The sequence below is a fragment of the Drosophila mojavensis genome, unplaced genomic scaffold (assembly GCF_018153725.1).
Source record: "Drosophila mojavensis isolate 15081-1352.22 unplaced genomic scaffold, ASM1815372v1 contig_16, whole genome shotgun sequence".
Classification (NCBI taxonomy): Eukaryota; Metazoa; Arthropoda; class Insecta; order Diptera; family Drosophilidae; genus Drosophila; species Drosophila mojavensis.
This window is the reverse complement of record NW_025318693.1, coordinates 11,542,419-11,564,388: the sequence shown is the minus strand read 5'-3', so window position 1 is coordinate 11,564,388 and position 21,970 is coordinate 11,542,419. Positions and strand designations below refer to the sequence as shown.

General features: G+C 36.4%; 1 protein-coding gene across 11 annotated transcripts in view; it reads left to right on the top strand.

The window, feature by feature from the left end:
* LOC6572637 (diacylglycerol kinase eta) overlaps nt 1-21,970 on the top strand; it is a 57,270-nt gene that overhangs the window by 4,301 nt on the left and 30,999 nt on the right. For 10 of the 11 annotated variants that reach the window (XM_044007196.1, XM_015166535.3, XM_032727984.2 and 7 more), the window contains exon 2: nt 3,993-4,106. In XM_044007196.1, the coding sequence (XP_043863131.1) occupies nt 3,993-4,106 (114 nt within the window). Of the gene's footprint in view, nt 1-3,992; nt 4,107-9,096; nt 9,568-21,970 lie in introns of those variants that run through there. The other variant, XM_044007197.1, reaches the window with a different exon arrangement.

Sequence of the window (21,970 nt, the reverse complement as noted above, 5' to 3'; positions counted from 1 at the left end):
TATATATTTTTATATAAATTCTCATATATATTTATTGAAATATATTTGATACATTCAAGCTTAAGAGAAACATATTTTATATTCAGAGATATAAAAGCAATGTATCACAAGCCCCAAGGCAGAAAGATTCTCTTAAACTGTTTTGGTATTTAGTCACAAAGAAACATAATTTATAAGTATCATCATATTTTAGGGCTAGCTTTAATAATGGATGAATTGTTTTCAGAAAGTTTGCATTGATACTTAATAAATTACCACCATCTAGGCAGACAAAAGTCAGCGCTGAATTTTAACTCAACAGCGGCGAACTCGTTCTGCTCTTGGCCCTCTTTTAGGCCAAGCATTTAGGCAACGCAAAAAAAAAAAAAAAATAGCTCGTTCGCTCGCTGTTTTGTTATTGTTTGTGTGGCACACAGTCTCTGCCACTTGTGGACTTGCCGCAGTATCCTCAGAACCAGACACACAAGACTCTCAGACACACTACCAAGATATATATGCTATATATGTGTATGTGTGTGTGTGTGTGTGTGTGTGTTGCATGGGAAACTTTGGCGCCGTCTAAAATATTTACGACTATTTACACAGTCAATTGGCTGCTGTTGAGCCTCACGTGACTGCAAAAAGCAATTTCATATATATATTTGTATATAGATATATATATATATTTCGTCTCAGATGTAATTTAATGTTGCGCTTTGTGCTCGACGTTCGTAAATAAAGTAAAAGTCCCGGGAAAGTCGAATACAATAAATAACGCAGCAAAGCGTGAGTTGAAATAATCAAAGCGAGCCGCAAAGTCGACTGAAAAGCTTACGTTATGTTTACGTTATCTGTGTGTTTAAGTGTCTTTGTGTGTGTGTGTGTGGGGGGGTGTGCAAAAAAAAAAAGAAATATACACCAGTTCATTGTGGCCGTATCTATAGCTGCGTATCTGTATCTATCTCTGTGTGTCGATGGCCTGGACCGGCGTTGTTTTCTTTTTTTTTTTTTTTTTTTTGTGCTTGTAACTTAAAATCAATAACCGGCTAACGAAAATTTCAAATACGTTTATCATCATAAGGCTCGTTGCCCCGATGATGGTAGTTGTTGTTGTTGTTGTTCTCTCTGTTGGCAACTTGGCGTATACGTGATATGCTGCCTGATTTGCCACATGATAGGCATTGTGTGTGTTTGTGTGTGTGTGTGTGTGGCCAATGAAAATAATGATTGATTGATGTGAGCTGATCTGAAATGAAAGCCGGAAAACTTTGACTTTTAGTTAAACTAAACAAGGGGCAAAGATAAGCAAAGGCTGAACGAATTCTCGGACAGCGAGAAGCCAGAAGGTTTACATTAATATCAAGTTTTCAATTCTGGGCACTGAAGGCCGCAGGCCCCGAAGTTCATTCAACCCTGCAATGAGTGAGCGCTGTTGACATCCGGCAATCTGATAGAATAGCATAATAATTGAAATTCATATTTTTATTATTAAGCAGAGCAATATATCAACAAAATTGGATTCAGAGCCCTAATAAATATTGAATCCCATGAGGCTTAAAGCAATATACCATTAAAGATAACATTTTAAGGCTCGAACGTTTGATTCTATGCCAACAGCTCTGAATTGTTTGCCATAAACGGTTTATGTTTAAAAGTATTCGAAATTCGAATTTTATGTTGTCAATTTATTAGATTGAAAAATATAAAACATTCTTTGTTCTTTAGGGTGAACAAGCATTCCAAGCATCAAACAACAAAAGCGAACAAAGTTGGTCTATGTTAAAAAGAATAAAGAGAATGAAACTTTGTAGCTGCAATCATTGTCAGCTACAGCGAAAAAAGTTGGCTAAGAATTTAATTCAGCACATTTTCATCGAAACTATTAAACTTTATTATGTTATCCTGGGGTTTTCCCTAAAGTACTTAACAAAGTGATTGAAATTTATATTTTACCAATATCAAAAAAAGGTCTTAAAATAAAATATGCTTGAAAATGATTTCAGAGTTAAGCAATTTATTTTACTTAAAATTAAAACTTCACTTATGCAATATGTGCGTTGTTATGCTACCCATTGTTCGTATACTTAATAGTTGTATTATTTCTGGAGCTTGGTAAACTTTGTATCAAGTTTTCAGCTCCATTTCAGCACACTTATAATTTTATGAATTAAAGATAACACTTTCATTGATTAGTCTAACCCGAAGGGCTCAGTAGCCAGTATATTTAAACTTAGTTATTCCTAACTCCTATAAATAAATAATAATATCTTCAACGGTCTGTTGTTCAATTTCTTCAAGTTGAATTTGTTGTGAACAATTTAGACTTTAAATAAATTCTCACTTTCTCATAATACTAATATATAATAATATGTAATAATAATAAATAAAAAAAATTAAAAGAAAAAAAAATAAAAGATAATTTAAAATACACTTAGACTTAGACAATAAAAAAAAAAAAATAAATAAATATATAAATAAAAAAAAATAAATAACAGTCAAACAAACAAAAAAGATAATTTGAAATACACTTAGATATAAAGGCAAAAAGTCATAAACTGATTTCAATTTATTTCGAATTAAAACTTTTGTGTAAGTAATCAAAAATACCAAATCAATTTCCTTAGCTCGATATGACCTTACAAACAGCCAAGAAACAACACGCAAGCTGCATGAATGCAACCTGCTGTTACTTTACCCATTTATTTAGTTTTATATAAATATGATGGGTTAAAATGGGTGTGATGGTGGTATGTATGTGACAGGTAGGATGAGGCGTGACTGTCCCCATACAGTATTTTCCTGGTCGAACGGTGAGCGTAGTCGATATAGCCCTGTCCGTCTGTCTGTCTGCTTCGATGGCAAAACTTATTAGAGCTAGGAATTTGTTTACTTAAGACCTTACATCCAAAATACCCCATAGAGAAAGATGTGTAATTCAATGTGTAATTATGAGCTACCGCTGTATATATAGTTTTTATAGAAATATATAAATTCAGGTTTGTTGCAAAGGGGATAAAACTCTTAGTCTATATTTTATAGCTAGAATAACGGAGTATTTCTGGCATACCTGCTTATTGATCTGCTCTAAAAATACGCTCATATATTATATTGTCTGCTGATGGTTAGTTAGCATCGCATTCCATTGATGGCCTTTTGTAATTAAACACCTTATAACTCTAATATGCCTGCTGCTCTCTCTTTTATGCATTCTCAGCAGGAGCACGGCATAAATAAGAAACATTTTCAAAACATAGTTTGAAATTGCCTTGGATAATATGGCAAAGAAACACAAAGTTTTCTCATGGTCAAAGCACTTGGTGAAGCCACAAAGTAGAGCTGGGTAAAAAGTTGGCAAGTCAAGGCCAGGCCAATAAATCAAATGCAGCTAAGCAAACATTTCCGTTTCCGCCTGGAACGTCGCAAAAAAAGGAAGGGGGCTGAGGGGAAGGGAAGCTGGGGTGGCGGATAAGGCGAAAAAATTGTATTGCAACTGCAATTGCACAAGTTTCCGCTTAGCCGGGGCCAAATTGCATTGCCTTCTTGACCGGACTGTGCGTCGACGTTGTAGTTCAATTGCGTTTTGATTGCACAGCTAAAATTCTAATCAATTGATTTATTTGTCAATATAATTGAATGCGCTTATTGCGAAGCTGTGAAAGCTGTTTGTCCAGCGTTTATTCGCACTTTCACATTCTGCGCTCAAACACAAATTCCAAATAAAAGTCCACTTAACGAGGTGTGCGTGTGCGTGTGTGTGTGTGTGTATGTGTCCTTTGTTTGCACAATTGATTGCCGGCCGCTGCCAGCTGCTTTTGTTATCCTGCAGTCAATGAATATTGACACAGCGCCAGCAATTGCTCCGTGACTCGCTACATGTCGCTGCACTCGTTATCTTGGCCAATGACTTCCAGCTGCATTCTAATTGCCTGGCCAATTTAATAGACTGTTTTTATTGCCTGCCACACTCACTTTTATTATCGTTTTCTTTATGGCTCCTCCTCCACTCGTTGCAGTCGGCCATCATCAGAGAGGGCTATCTGATGAAGCACACTTGGTCCTTTCAACGCTGGCGCCGTCGCTACTTTCGTCTGAAGCGCAGCTATCTATATTATGCCAAGGACGCCAAGGTAAGACAATCACACATTTATCACATATCGTACTTATTTCATTTTCAGCGATTTTTCTATAAAATAACATTTTTTAAGTATTTACAAATGAGCTCAACAACATTTTTAAATATAAATTTCAATTTGACTACTAATTTTTTATGTTTTTTTAAAATATAAAACATAACACATATAGTATATGCAACAAATTATTATAATACATAATTTAAATGTGCAACTAATTTCTCATTTACCTTGCTTTTATCTCATTTATGAGCTGTCATGCTAGAAGGGTTTGTAATAGGCTTACAAGGTAACGCTTAGAAAACGCCGTAAAATATGTATAGCTATTTAAAAAAATGTGAGCCTCTTTATTCTTCACGCTCTATTATTGAGATCAAGCGAACAAGTCGTGAGCAGGCTATATTCGGTTTTGATATCTATCATCTGACGCTCTTTTCACGAACATCCTTCGCAAAATGAGAATTAGCAAGTGAGCATTTGAATGGTCTTCAAATTCTCACACACATACACACACTCAATTCATGATATATTTAGCAATCATCAAACCAATACATACGCAAAAGACTTTTTGCTTTAACTCAACCAACCGGATGAGATAAAACCAGAGCGGAAAGAACTATAAAAGGTGTCTCTCTGATCGCAAACGAACTCGTTGAAGAATCGTCGCTCTTTTTGCAAACACCGATCATTTCATTTACGAGCTATATACAATTTCAACTTTCTTTTATTATGTCTCATTATTATTATTATTATTATTTTTTTTTTTTTTGTAAAATTTACATACTGAAACTAGAAAGTAATGTGATTTAATTAAATTTAATTCTAGTATATAAATTTGTTATTTATATAATAGCTATATAAAAACTAGCATTAGCAGCTTGAGGAATAGACTTGACTTTAATGTTTTTTTGGCTTTGTATTGACCTTCAGTCTTCAGAGTTCGGGTTTTTTATAACCAGACTAAGGTTTTTTTTTTTTTCCTTAAATCAAGTGTGTCCATTCGCTGAGTTTCTAAGACTGTGTTGATCTATTAAATATTCTAATCGCTGATTTTGTAAGACTTCGCGCGCGTCTCTTACATATTCGTGCCCTGTGGCTGGGTTAGCATTCATCTGCCTTTACACGTGGCCTTTACATCTTTCTATCCCATTATCTGATAATCGTTGAGTGTAAACTATCTTTGTATATTGGTATATTCATGCCTGAACAGTAGCAATACTTCTGTCAGCATTTATCAACTCAAGTTGTAGACTGATATCAATTTAATATCAAGGTTAAAAATCCTAATACAATTCTTTCTTTAAATATACTGCATTCACATATATTTGACTTCAAGTCGCATTACATTTTATTTAAAGTCAGAGGCCAAGTCCATGTGGCTCGCCTTGCGGCTCGTTGCGTTGGCAACAAAGTAGGTCAAAACACAACAATCGCTGCAACCTGCCTGGCAAATGTCCTTCGAAATATAAAGCAACAGTGTTGGCATTTGCTAACTGCATAGAACAATAATCAAATTGCAGCATAGCACTCACATTAATTCCGCCTAATTGGCAATTGAACAGCTGTGCTGTGATACGCTGCGTATACGTAACGCAGCAACCGGATGCTGCACGGGAAATGGGCCAGAGGTCGGGGTACTTAAAATTCGTTATTTGTGGTACATTGCAATTTCCTGCCAATTAGGAAACGCTGCAACAAACACAAGAAAGAGAAAGAAAAAACAACAAGCAGCTGGCACCGATTGGTACCTCAAAGGCAATGAGGGAGAGCGAGAGAGAGAGAGAGAGAGAGAGAGGGAGACCGAGCTGACCTTTTGCATTTGCCAGCTTCGTTTTTATTGTACGCCTGAAATTGGCCCGCGTCTACAATTACGAAACGAAATTACCGCGACTTGAAAGCAAACAATGACAAAATGCCATAGAGCGGGCCAGAAATTAGATTAGGGCTGGCCTACGAACCGGCCATGACAGGTGACAGATGCTCTGGCAGGCAGCCAAATTGTCTCATAGCGTGCACTCACTGTGTGTCTATCGATAAGCGACGAACGACATGATAATTCAATCAACAGGCCGCAACAGTTGCTGCTCCACTAAAAAATGTATCCACACAACAAAACACATTTTCATGGCATTAGGTTACCCCGAAACGACGCCTGATTATTAATTTGTTTGCCCAAGACATTAATCAACATAACGAAGCTAATTAGCAGACAAATCTACTTTTGTAATGACACCCAGTTGCCCGTTGCCATTTGCCAGTTGAACGCTGTTAGATACAAGTGTTCCCCAAATGGGGTCATCAACGCAGTGCCCAAGGTCTGGCGGTTTGGGTTGAGCAGGACATGGCCAGCTAATTGCGCAAGGATAACGTAGAGCACCAAATTTTGGCACTGACTGTCATAGCCACTAGAAACAGAAAACAAATTTAATGGGCTTTTATTAGAGTAAAATTTAGATGAGTTACGTCAAAACTAAACATTGCTGTCCATTATAAAGTAATATTTGAATTAGAAGATTTAATTTAAAATTATTAATATTATTTTTATTTTTTTTTTTTAATTGATAAAATCATATGAAATATAAGTAAAGAAATATATATTTATAAATTAAAATATATTTAAACATTTTATATTTATAAATAGAAAATGTAAAATAAATATATATAAAAATAAATATACATATATGTATATATAAAATATGTGCATTAAATATATAAATTTTATATATTTATAAACAACTTTGCTTAATAAATGTATAATATAAATATATAATAAATAGAATAAATATTTATAAAACCAGTGAACTTATCTTATATGAAAGAAAAAATATCTGTTTAAATATCAACCTATAAATCAATAATAATTTTGGCGTATATTATATACGTTTAAATTTTGCTTATCATCATTAAATTTATCCTTATTATTATATCTTAATTAATTAAGAAATATGCACTACTAAGATTTTTTTTAAACAACTAACCTGATTTGCTAAATTAAAATTAACGAAATTAACGCATATTTTTTTTTATGTTTTAAAGAACCAAAATGAATTGAAACAAAGTATTTCTGAAAAAAGAAAAGAATATGTGTTTTTTTATGTATTTCATTTGGTATAAATTATTGAAATCAGGAAAGCATATTAAATACATTTCCCAGCCGGTAGCTGACAACACAATTCATATCCTTCAAGAATATCTCTTTAAATGACGTTTCACCTTTCATGTGAATTGCCTGTGACTAATTTTAATTTGATTGCTACTGATAAGAATGGCAAAGTTATTCTTGAAATTGCATTGGGCCGAAAATAGATGCGAGTGCTTATGTCAAACATTCGTGCGTCATCTGCTGAAGCGCAGTTTGTTCGACTGCGTGATGGAATTGCAACAAAAATATTGCGCATACGTCATGTGAGCAGAGCAGCAGCAGCTGTCGTTGGCCAAGCTAAATGCGGGTAACTGCTTTTACCCTCAAATGCTATATAAAGCATATTGAAATTTAAAAATAAATATATGATTGAGGACAACAATAAAATGCATACTAAATCTCATCATGGAAAGCACATAATAGTAGAAGAGATTAACGGATAAGTTCTGAATGCGATTAACTCGAATTTAATTATGTCCCAAGCAACTAAAGTTATTTGTTTTAACTAAGCTGATTAACTGAGAGCCTTCTGCGAGTGTTTGGCTTTTTCTTTCGCCACTTGTCATTTGGGCAGAGCCCAGCAGATAAAAGTACTTTCACGCTTGACAAATAGATCTGGGGCTATATTAAAAGGTTAATATTGTGTAGCAAATAGCAATTTGTAAAGCAGCAGCAGCAGCAGCAGCAGCAACAGTTGATGGCTATGGCGGTGGCTAGGCACTTAGAAACTCATTAAACGTTGGCACGAAATTTTCAATTATAATTACGCATACGCCTCGTTGTGCCGAGTGGCTTAACTGCTCGGTAATTTGTTGCGTAGCGAGCCAAAACTGCACAAACAGAGCCAAAATACGGGCAATAGTCGAGCCTTCGCCTTCGCCTTTGCGTTTGCCTTCGTATTTTTGCCTAAGCCTAAGCACCACGACCCACATAAAGGCTAAGAAACAGAGCAAGAAGATAACGCTAACAACTCACAGGCGATGACAATGATGGGGTATGCCAGATCCCGCTGAAATGACGCCGATGTTAATGATGGCGTTTACCATCGTAAAAGCGCAAATTTTTGTTTGCATTCTTTTCGTCGTTCCTTTTTTGCATGTTGTTGTGCCTAAAGCTGTTGCCGCTGCCGCTGCCGCTGCCTTAGCTTTTTGTTCTCCTCTTTCTCTTGCTTTTCCTACTACTTGCTTCTGTTCTTCGCACGCGCCACGCGGTCGGAGCAGCAACAGCAACAGCAACAGCAATATTTCCTTATTCACCACAGTTGTAAATCGTAGTGATACCCACCTAAGCGGCATTGACATGTGCTCGCATCTATGTGAGTGTGTGTGTACACGTGTGTGTAGGTTTTTGTTTTGACACGCAAAAGCTCCGCTTGGATGAGAGAGAGCGAAAGGAATGCAAGCTTTCCAGCAGCGTTGCCAGACTTAAAAGTGCAAGCGACAAATTGAAAATAGCTAAAAATAAGTGAGAAAGTATTTAATTAAAATAATAAAGAAAATAAATTGTTATTATATAATTAACAATTCAATGAATATTTACAAATTTTTAGTAATTAATAAATTATTGAAACAATTAGTTATATGCATATATAATATATATATATTTTCAATAATAATATTTTTTAAAATAAATACCTTTGAAATTATTCCTTTATTTTCTCAATTCAAATTCAGTGCTTCATTATCAGTGTACGGCAGCTTAGTGGTGCAAGCTTTTTCGGCTACTTTGGCGCTACCCCGCTGCGCGTACCTGTAAATATTTGTGTCCTGCCAACACCCTTAGCCTACATTTCGGGGGGCAGCTGAGCCGCTACTCAGCCAGTCTGTCTGTGGTGAGTTTCGTTTGGCGGCCAATAAAAGCAACCGCCATGCCGAAGACGAGCTCAGTGCAAACTCAACGAAGCAACGTGGAACAACACAAATCAACTGGCAGCCAAACCAGGACTCAAAACAGCAAGGAACAAAACATACAAACAATACAACCAAATAATAAAAGTACAATAAAAGAAACTATAAACAAATCCTAAATACCGCTATATATCCAGTATCCAGTTTCCAGTAGTTATAGAAAAAGCTTTCAAACCTTCAGTGAAACCTTCAGAACCCTTGTCAAACGACTCTAACTTCATGTGTGTGCCAAAATAAAAGTTTCATTGACTTTAAAGTTGACCGTTTATCCTGTGCAGGACTCAAGCCCTAAACCCTAAAAACTAACCAAAAATACAAAATGTTTTATGCAGCATAAAGTGAAGCAACAGCATAAATCGCTGGCTTAAAGTTATAGTCAGCCGCACATCCGATTTTTGTCATTTTTGGGGTAAGTTCCAAAGCCGTTATTCTTTCTATGCCCATTTAAGTTACTTGATTATGAAATGCTTAGCATTCCTTCAACTGCTTTGGGTTGTATTTGGGTCCAATGTCCTTAGACCCAAATTGCAGCCAAGGCCGACAAAATGAACTATGAGAGCAGCCCAAATTTTTTGGGAACTTTTAATTGATTTATTGAGACACTTGTTCGGCCTCCTTCCGCAAATGTCGCACTTAATCAATGTCCAGCTTGTGCTTTCAACATAAAATGCCTGTAACGAGTAATTTGGTTAAATCGAAATCTTGTCAGCAACTGATTGCATTAAATTTGTGTTAATATGTTAAAAGCCTAATACCAAATTTAATGGAAAGAAAAAGCCTAACAGCGTTGCCTGTATATATATTTGTCTCACGAAACCTTTGCCGTCGGAATTTATCAATTTTATTCCTATATACATATATGAATTTAAGCACTACAAGTAGTAGAATAATAGTACTAAAATATTTATTAAAAAAAAAATAAATAAAAATAAAAAATAAAAATAAATGGTATTTATAAAGAGTGGAGTGTCGTAAAAGAATTTAATCTTAGAATATTTTCGAATACTTTATAAATAAATAAATAATATGCATTCGAATAGTTAACATGTATATTTTTAATTAAAATAGATTATATGAATAATAATGATATAACAACTCGTAGTAGCATAATAGTATTTAGGTTTGAAACAGTAGTTAAATATTATAGAGTAATAAAATTTTGTAATATGAAAATAAATAAAAAGAAATAATAATTAAGCAAAATTATGTTCATTGCCAATTTTTGGTCAAATAAGTTTCAAAGTTTCATATATAAATTAAATGAGATATATAACAACATAGTCTTTAAAGAAAAAAAAAATTAAATAAATAAATAAATTTAAAATATTAATAATGATAAAAAAAAATTGTTTGAAATTGTTGAATGTCCTAAATATGGGAATTTCTCCAGCAAAGTCTTACTTTTTTGTCGTACGAGACCCTTTGGGTAGTTATAATTATCATGAAAGCTCATCAATTATATCCTCTCAGCCATAGATAATTTTTAGTTGAATAAATAGTGAATCTTATAGCTCCTAATTAGAACTTTATTTGGTGCGTTTTATTCTTACGCTACAAACAAAGTTTACTGGAGAAATGCTAACATACAATTTCGATCAAATCTGGAGAGACAACACATATTTGTGCGAAAAGCTAACTAACTAAGTATTAAAAAGTAGTTCTATATCCATCCGAATTTGCTTATTATTAAAAAGCATCAAAAACTAATCCTCTAAAGTATCAGAGTATATATGGACATTATGCTAGAATAGTCGAATGGCATTGGAGCCTCTTGGGGCTCAAAAAGGGTATCAAAACGAATTTTTGTGCAGAAATACTACTACAACTACTAAATTGTAAAAATCTTTCAGGAGAATTATTTTTTCAATTAATGTTAACTTTTAAATGGTTTCAAGGGTAATTGCATGGAAAGTTAGTTAAATATAGTAGTTTAATAGAAGTGGAAATACACTCAAGTATAATTACTAGGAAAAATAAAAATGAAAACTACATAGGAAAATAAGTTAAGTTATATAAATTATTTAAAGTCATATAAGCTAATTCACATACAGGTACATTTATAATCTAGAAGTGCAATCAGTTTATACAAAGACGAAGAAAAACTGAGACAAAATAAATTATTTGAATGATTTGCACATACTCAGGCATTATCCTAATATATTGTGTCTGGTCTGTCAAAAGAAATATATCTAATGGCTGCAGGAGTCGTCTGCGGCTAATTACAACAACAGAGAGTGGAAGAACGATAGAAGGACAATTGTAGAAGAAGAGGAACAAAAGAGAGAGAGAGAGATAGAGAAAGAGAGCGTGACAGTCTCGCTAGAATGGGAGGAATACGTTTGTCTGGCTGAACAAAAAAACATGATGGGCGGAGCTGCCAAACAATCAGCTAAAGTGACATTTATATGGAGATAATTACCCGAAATAGTAGCCACACAGCGACACACACACACGCGCACATTCACACTCACTGAATAGACGCATAGCAAAATCTACGAAAAGGAATGCGAATCGCAAAGCTGAGCAAATGCTGCAGGGCAAAAACAAAAAAAAAAAAACTAGGAGAGAAAAAAAAACATGTGTTTGAGTAGCAGGTGCGACAGTCTAACAGACGGCAACAATAAGCCTTGTAATTGCAACGAGTCCTGCATGTCGTGGTTGCCTGGTGCGTCCTGTGTGTCTGCTGGTAACCTAAATGTCCTTTGCATATATGCGATGTTATATGTGCAATTGTTGCGTGTGCTGAATGGGTAACAGCGCGGCTTGTTGTCCTGCCTTTGTCCTGCAATATACATGTTGTTATCCTGCGCATGTTTATTGTGTTTACACTGTGCCTGTACACAAACACACACGCACACAAACACACACTCACCCTGCATTCATGTCCATTAACATATCCGTGTTAAGGTATTTTGTTTGCTTGTTTGTTTTTTCTCATTGTTCTCTTTTTGAAAAAGCGATTAAACGCTCATTTTATGGCCACTCCGTTTGCTGTGCGTGTGTGTGTGTGTGTGTTATATAGGTAACTTTGCTCGTATCTGAAAAATTAACAAAACTCACTTCGCTCTGCCTCTTCTTCATGCTTGTTCACGACGTAAGAGAGTATATTCGTTTGCTGACAAATCTTTGGGAGATGGATGGAATATAAAGTAGAGTTCCATTGAGCTGGAGCTTGAGTTAGAGCTAGAGCTTAAGTTTTTCCGATTCGTGAGCCCTGAGTAGGTATCGTGCAGTCGTTGTCACCCGATTGCAACCATCTCGCTTGTTTTATTGTCCGTTGCACGTGGCACGTTGCTTTAGGCACAGCCAAGCTCAAAGTCATTGACCAAAGCACACGTAATCTGCCAGCAAAAAGACATTAAACAATTGCAGATTAAAGCTGAAATGAAAACCCAGAAAACCCAAAAAACCCAGAGAGCCCTAAAGGCAAATTAGTAAATTAGCTGCGGCACTTGCAGATTACGCGAGCACATAAAAGGTTATTTTATTGTGAAACTCAACATAAATGTTCACTCTGTCAATATACGCATAAATCTCGTTAATATTGATGCACGCATGCGATCCGTAAATTCCAATTATTTATTTAAGTTGAACAAATATTTAACTTGCAATCAAATTGGTTTTAATTACACGCAAAATGCCATTGTGTTTATTTAGCTCTTCTTTTTTTCCAATTCACATTCAATCAATTTCGGGCACATATCGAATGCCACATTTAATTATCAATAATTCCGCAAATTACAAATGCACTTAACATGACCTGAAAGGTTGGCGAAATGCACGATTCTCTTAATTGGCATTTAATATGCAAACGCATTTTACTGATTTCGCTCAGAATGTCAGCGCTGACGTCACAATTTACAGTTACGTGTGTGTGAGTGAGTGTGTGTGTGTGCACTTTCATGTAGTGAATTATTAAGTAGACAATTAGATGTGAGGTATTAAATGTCACCGGACCATTTGAAGGTCATATTATGTAGAGGACTTGGAGCATTTTTTTATGTGTGAAAAGATGTTCTGATATTTCCCATAATGTTCTAGTAGAAAATGTTTTTCACCTACCAACAATATAAATAAATATAATTTTCATCTTTTCCATAAAGCCTTTCTGAATTTATAGTCCCATTTTAATTTGATCGGGCCTAAAAATCCCAAAAATCCAATATTTCTTTGCCAACTAATATACCCATTCGGTTGGAGAATAAGCAATATTCGAACATGCTGACACATGGCCAGAACCAGCGAGACATTAAAATTGCATTTAGACAACCGAATATTGGTTTGACTTTCTCTGGCTTAATGTGCTCTAAAGGTCAAATTAGAGTATATAAGTTGGCATGAAATGAAGACTAATATTAATAAAGGGCAGACAAAATTAGTTGGATAAGCGGAGATAAATCAATAATGCAGGGAATAAATGCAATTAAAAGCAGACTGAGTGTTTAAAGGACGAAGATGATGATGATGAACGGCTTCTCATTAGAATTTGACTTTAGGTGCATCAAAATATCAACTTATATTATTTTTATATTATTTATATATCTGTGTAAATATATATATTAAACCAAAATGATATAGTCATATAAATAATATAAAATAAAATGATATAAATAGAAATATTGATTTAAAAAAAAAAAAAAATTAAATGCATATGAAAAACAGCTATACAGAAAAGTCATGATATCATAAAATATGTAAAAAATGTATGTAGATCGGTAGAAGGATAGGATCAGGATAGAACACTGTTTATGTGCTCCGTTAGTGTGAAATTTCTCTATATCATAATTGTTAATGTCCCCAATATTTTCTATAGGGCTCAAAACTGATGTGCAACATTTCAGAAAATATTTATTTGTAATATTTTTAAAAACAACTTAGTAAAATATGTTGTTAAAAATGAGTCATCATAAAGGCGATCTCAAATAAAATTATGAATATTTCACTCATTTTGACGACCATAGTTACCAAATTTTGTAGATACGTAGGCTACGGTTAAGACTTAAGAAAAATATATAAAAATATAAATAGGAGAAACTTATGATAATATAAGCTATAAGAAAAATTAAAAAAAACCTTTTGGAGTTTTTAATTTAATTATATATATAAACTGCATAGCTAATAATGCTTTTTTTCAAGTTTTTATTTTAATTTTAATGTCAACTTGGCCAATATATTTTTATACGTGCTCGCCTCTGTAAATTACTTTCAATTATTAATTTAATGCTTTACAGCTTTCATAGTTGATTACGTCTATTATCTATTATTACGACTCGAGCCGTGGAGGACTTCGGGCAAATGAAGTTCAATTATTTAGCTTATACATTAATCAAGCACAGTGAAATGCGAGTACAGTTGAGTCTCTCTAGTCTCCAGTCAATTGGGCTGATTGCATCGACCTAAATGGCTTATTGCGAGGCTGTTTTTATTGCATAAGCCGAGTCGTAATTGCGTTACATAAAGGTCCAGTCCAAGCACACGTATGAACAGACAAACAAACACATTGGCTAACACGCTGCCGCACGCACACTAACGCAGCACACGCTGCGTATGAGCAACGTGTCCTAATGCTTAACTAGCAGCCGACGCACTCAACTGTGAGTGCAGCAGAAAGGGTCGGATGGGTCTGAAGGGTCTGAAACAGAGCGAATACTTACATAAAACTTGGTCAAACAGTTGACTTCTTGCTGACACTGCATTTTGACACTGTGTGTGTGTGTGTGTGCGTGTGGGTGAAAATATTTACAAACGAATGTAAAATATTTTGCCAAGCAAATTGCAAATTTGTGAATTACTGAAACCGCCTGATTTATGATTACTCTACAGATGTAGATAGATATATAGGAATATATATACATACATACATACATATATGTATTTTTATACACATTCCAAGCCAAGTCACAGCTGTGTAATTTTTGTTTTTCCTTTGGCTACTTTCACTTTTGTGTGCTGGGGTTTTTCCGTTCTAATTTATGGCCAACAATGCCACATGAGGTCGCTGCCACGACAGTCACGTGCCACAGAAAGGGCTCAACATTTTGTTGATTTCCGTTTTCCTATTCGGGGCCTTTTTCGGCAGTGGGTAAAATCGATGGCACAGCCTTGACGTGGGTGCCAGGTCACTTGGCAGCAGATGCATTGATTTAAAACAAAAGAGCATAACAGCACACACAGACACCTACACATACACACATACCCACACATTCTGCACACATTCATAACGATTATTCAGGCCAATTGTTGATTTTTATTCCAGCTGTGTGTCTATATATAGAGCATGAGCAATTGCGAATTGTTGCAATCCATACAAATGCGTAACAAAGTTCATTGAACTTGCCTTAAATGGAATTTTATCATTGAGCCATGATAATCAGACAATTTATACAAGAAAGTCAAGCGATTAGCTGGCTTAGCTGTGAAAATTTAGACAGATTATGCTGTATATATATTATGTAGTATTCATATGGCAAGACGAAATGGCAAAGATTAGTCAATGAGGTTTTGATGATTAATATATCGATTGGGAGAATATTAAATTAAAAACAATTTATTAAAGTGATGATGCACAACATTTATTATAAATATTCTTATTAAAATATAGTCTGATATATCAAATAAAATTAAATTAAATTAAATTCACTATTTAAACTTGTTTCGTTGTTAAATAAAATATTGGCAGTATTTCAGTTATTAGAAAATATTAACCTATAATGAGCTCTGAATGCACTGATTTCTAATCTAATCATATATATAATATATATATATGTATATATATATATATATACTCGTATATATATATATAAAAAAAAAATACTTGACGTATATATGATAAAATATATTAATTATATGATTAGTGGATGATTTTGAAAATTTTCATTTTTTAATGTAATCGATTATTTATATTTCATCATGTCTCTTAAAAGTGCTTTATGTATTGGTGGCACATGCATATGAATTTTTCACTTGTTGCCTCCAAACTTCTCTGTCACTTTGCCACGCCCACAATGTGTGGGGGCTTGGATACACCAATTTTTGGTCAGTTCTTAGAAAGGGCTTAGGCTAACAAAGCATATAGGCAATTTGAGCCACGCCCAATGATGCGTAGCTCTTAAAAAGAGCTTAGGGTAAACATAACTGCAAAATTACGCTCCAAAACTGAGAAAATGACAAGGATATCCCACACCCCCACTTTAGTCTCATCGATAGAGGAGCTGCAACTCAACTACACATTCATGAAGTTTCTAGCACTTTACAAATGTAGGAGATATAAACTTTTGAGGCTTTTTTCTCCATTGGGAACTGAGCAGAATAACTGTATGCCTCGTAGCATATAAACTGAGTCATTAGCCCAACTGCTGGCCAGCTGATGCTAATGCCTGTTTAACTGCTGAAGGATGTAAGTGGTTCAATGTTTAGGGAATATTACACACAAATGTATATATGTATATATGTATATGTGTGTACGTATATATTCAAATATACACACTTATTAATATAAAACGCACTCCACAAAGTTTCTTTCGTGGTGTCAAACTTATTTGCGACGCTGCCAGCCAACAGATGGCGCTAGTTTAATTCAGCATAAACATTGACAACACATGTTGTCTGGTGGCCTGCTTTGCATACGCCTTGTGCTTGTTGTCTCTTTATTAAGTTTTAGTGCCAAGCATGGGCATAATTCGGGCCTAAATTCTACGGCGCTTGACTCGCCTAATGAACTTGTTTATTTGCAGCACGTGTACTGAATGAAAAGCCTTGAGAGAGTGCGTTTCACACAAAGAGAGAGTGAGAGAGAGTGAGAGAGAGTGAGAGAGAGTGAGAGAGAGAGAGAGAGAGCTAGAGAAGCGAGTGTATAACTAGTAGATATGTCATGTATGCGTGACAGTTTCAACTTATATTTCTATATAGCTGCAGCTATTGAATACGACGTGACGGGTCTCTAGTCGTGACTCTAGTCGAGACTGCTCGACTAGGAGATACCCTGAACCCTCTAAGCGATATTCTAACCACTCTGCTCTTCTTTTCGGCACACATACATACACACACACGTATTAGAATGAGCTTTGCTAACTGCGCAGTAAGCAGCGACTGCGCTAGGGCTGCGCTGCAGCGTGGGCAACATTATAAGAATTTATTTGTTGAATAATTTACTTTCTAGACGTACAATCTTAATGAAACTTTCAGAGCGTAATCATATGGTAAAAATGTATGTACATTCCAAAGCACACGTCTCTAGTACTTGAAATACGCCTTTTACAAAGGTGAAGGTAAGGGGGTGGATATAGGGGTGAGGGGTAAATTTTGATAAAAACCGAAATTATATAAAATACATATAAGTCTACATTTAAAACTTGGAAGCTCTAGCTCTAAAGGTGTAGGAGATATAATTAAAAAACTAGCTTTCGATAAGGTTTTTAATCGATAATAAAATATCGGGAGTAGTTATCGATATATAAAGAAAAACTTGATATGCGCGTGATATACACGGACCTAGGAAAAAAAAATTTCAAGTCTCTAGCTCTTATATCTTCTGAGATCGACGCGTTCATACATACGGACGGACGGACGGACAGACAGACGGACAGGGCCAAATCGACTTAGCTCGTCGCCCTGATCAAGAATATATATACTTTGTGGGGTCTGCCACGCCTCCTTCTGCCTGTTACATACTTTTAACAAAACCATTATACCCTGATTTCCCATTTTCAATGGGTTCAGGGTATAAAAACCCTCCTCACACACATACACACACACCACTCACACGAATACTAGACCTGATGATGTTGCTCAAGAGAGATGCGCACGTAGCTGACATTGAAAACAATTTTTTCATTTTATATTTCCCATTTGACTGCTTGCTTTCTTTTTGTTTTTGTGTAAATTTTCATATTTGTACGTTTGAATAGGAGGCCAACTATTATGTGGCTTTGAGGCCAACACGGACAGTTGAAATTAATGCTGTCATTTCTTGCGCAGCACCTCGTTTTCGTCTAAGCCAGCGCACCTTGAGGCTGGATATAAGTTGGAGACACAGCAGAATTTTGAATTAATATAATTTATCATGCTTATTTGTATGCTGATCTATTATTAATTTTAATACCTCAAGATAGATGCGATGGAAGAGGGAAATGTGTACATTCCATTTAGTTTGGCTGCAGGCATGTTGACAGCTAGATATATCCCAGTGTCCTCGTCATTGTCATAAGCATCACACTCACACGCACACATCCTGCACATCCGGGGGAGGGGAGAGGAGACACGTTGGCAGCTTGCTTGTTCCGCTTTATGCTTCCGCCTGTCTAGGCAAAAATAATCGAAGCTACGTTTTATGCTTCCCTCTACGGATCGAACTGTTTTGCGTGCAGCATACAAACGACAGATTAGTTGAGGGCCCCAAGCGTTAACAAGACGAGGGGGGGGTCTTGTGATGCGGCTAAGACCTTCTAGATGTTATCAAGGGCGCAGGTTAAGCAGGGGCGCGGCCAGGCCAGGCTAGGCCAGGACAATTGACCAGCTATGCCTGTGTAAGTGTGTGTGTCTGTGTGCGCGCCCCATTGTGATGTATATCAATAAGTGTGCTTATTCGGTTATTGGCAGTTGACAACGCGTGGTATGCGTAATATTTCGCTTGAGCCATTAAATTGCTGTCAGACTGCTGCGCCACAAAGTTTGCCCTGTTTGCGTGTTTTCCACAATGGCCTGTTACGTTTATTGTGCACAATTATTTATCTGATGCCAATCACATTTGAGCATATGACAACTGTGAGCCTGCCATTCGCAGACAAAGTCTTGTCTTTCACTTTTGTCATTCGAGCCGGTATAATAGCGTGTCCAGATCTCATGCTGCTCTTTAGAAAGAAACCGGAATCCTAACAAATAGCAAATACGTATTTCTGCTTAAGCCTTTGTGAGACTTAATTACTTTTTACGCTTCCCTCAATGCGAAGACGTCAGCTAAAATACTTAGCCAGGACTTCTTGGGATGCCAAGGCACGTGGCTCCCATGCACACTTGCTTAGCCACTATTTCACACATTATGCAGCAGTTGGCTCATCCGAATTTGCATTTTGATTGCACCACATATTGGACAAGTGGGGCTGACTCCGGATGCAGCTCTACTTAGATAGCATACACTGCGCATCTTCCATATCTCTTCAAGTGTATGCCAGCCATGACTTTCTCATTTTCTTGTAAACAAATATGCAAATGCAATGGGCTGACAATCAACTAAGTAAACTAACGCTCAGCGCTGATGTAGATGAATTTCATAAATTATTGTATATGCGACATGAGCAGCAGATCAGCCGCAGCTCGGCTGCACCGGCAGTTGCCGACGTGAGTCGTATAAGTATTTGCTTATATAAGTGCTGTAGGCATATAATATATATATATTGTAGTATGGGAAAGCGAAAAGCCATTTCACATGCATACATGGCCTCAAGGGTACATTTGGCTAACAAGCGTACTAAATGTACTACAAAAGCGTTGACGGTTAACAGTTGACGGTTGACGTTGACAGTTGAAGTGTTCCACAACACAAGTGAAGAGCCGTATGTGGATGTGTGTGTGTGACATAGCCTCTGCGACATTCAGATGGCGTAGAATACAAAAAATGTCAACATTCGACATTCCAAAAAACTATTTCTCCACCTGACTTTCAGCTTTAGGAAAATCATGAAAAAAAAAGCGAAAGTGTAAAGCAATTGATATGAGAGATCATGGTGATTCCACGACAGACCTTCACTTCCATAGCCACTTCAAATACACCTCGAGCGATTGCTGCATTTCGGAATTCTCATTGCACTGAGTCCTGGGATGCCCTTACCTCGTTTACCCAGCCACCTACCTTCCGGTCGAATGGGCAGTTGCTGCTGAAGGCGAATGTTGATTGTGCATTGGGCGCCCGCATGCCGGAAATGAAAATGCGGCGCTGTAATTGAGGCATGTGGCAGCATCGTACAGCCCTCAAGGCGCACATTCAAGGCCACTCTTGTAGCACACATTTGCGGGCAGACTAACAGCGCCATATGGCGCAGCCGAGGCTAAGCCATCTAATTGTGAGTTATGGCCCACCAAACCTGACATTTCACCTTGATGAATGGTCGACGGGGACATGAGACATGAGCTGGCCGACGGTAAAACAAATGCGCAGATCCACTCATGCTCAATCATGTAGGAAATCAGCTTCTTCTTCTTCGTCTGAGCAGCGGTCAAATGTCATATGCTATTCTAAATATTTGCATTACCCATATGAATCAAATATTTCTACGAACTGCAATTTGATAAACTTTAGATAGCTACTTCTACTCGTAAAAGCATTCCCAGCATAACAACAACAATTAAAATCTCAACAATAGCTGGAGAACTGGCTCTAATTTTCCGCTGGAATTCAGCCTTTGTGCTGGCAGTGCGGTCCAGGTGGAGGCCGAAGCCTCTCGATGCCTGAAGAAGCCTAATCAAAACTATTTCATTTAGTTAATTAACTTTTGTAGACGGCCATTGTAGTTTATCCTGGCAGTGGCCTGGTAACTTCTATGCAATTTATATATAAATTCGTTTTTTTAAATACACATTTGAGTCTATTCAACACATTTATTTTGTTGTATTATGGCCACTTTCATTTATTGTAGAACTTTTCGAGCTCACTCAAGCTCAAAGCCATTCAAAGCACAGAATGAAAATTTAAATAATACACAATAAGCTCCTGAAAAGGCAAAGAAGTAGAAATTTCTTTTGACGCCCAAGCAGAAGCAGCAGCAGCAGCAGCATCAGAGGGTGGAAAAAAAGGTTGAAATAACTTTGTAGCCTTAATTTGTTTTACCTGCGCCAAATGAATCGCTCGTGCGACAAGAGAATATTTAGGCCCCGAACGAAAGGCAAAAGCGGGCCCATTGAATTTGGCTAAAGGAAAACGTTGCTTTATTTTCGCATTATTACATTCGATGTGCGTAATAAGGAAAATGGGGAAATGACAAAAACATTTTGCACAGGCAACAAACCTTTGCGAGGAGGCGATTCATTGACAGCCCAAAATGGGCGTCGAGTGACGCGACTGGAGTGGGAGTGGGAGTCGGAGTAGGAGTCGGAGTCGGTGTCGCATGGTCAGCTTTCAATTATACGGCTATTTAGTAGAAGTCTGCGTCGTGACAGGCTCGTTGACAAGACAAACATCCCTCCGACTGGGGCGAAATTGATTTATTTACTAAAGTATATTCTCCTCTTACGAGTGCCATTTTTTACAAAGCGGCGTAAATCAATCAAAAGTGTTTTGGGCTACAAATTTGATCAGCTCTACTTTTTTATTTTTCTCGTTGAACTTTTTATGTGCTTAATCATATTTCAAGTGTACGAAATCAATTGATGTCAACAGCATTAGATGCTCAAATTAAATTTAGTAAAGTGCGTCGGTGGTTCATAATGGCAACAGTTTATTAGAGAATCAAATTTCATAAAACTCATTTGGCCAGCGCTTAAAATTAGAAAATGGGAAAAGTTTCCGTGGCACAAGGCAAAAACAAAATAGAAACAACTATTAAATGAACCCAGCAAACTTTTGCATTTGCATGCAAAGCAAGAACTGAGCAGCATTTATTAGAAGGCCTCGAAAAGCTGAGCGGAGCACAGGCAGAGGGCTCCACCTGCATAGGATAGCTGGCCATGGAAACTAAAAATAACACTGGCGTTGCAACTTAATTAAATAGTTCTAGTACTTTGCTATGGGAACAAGAATGCAAAATTAGGCCAACTATAGAACAGCGTCTTAAAAAGAATATATATTGCTGGAAATATAGCTTGAGATGAGATCAAAGCAT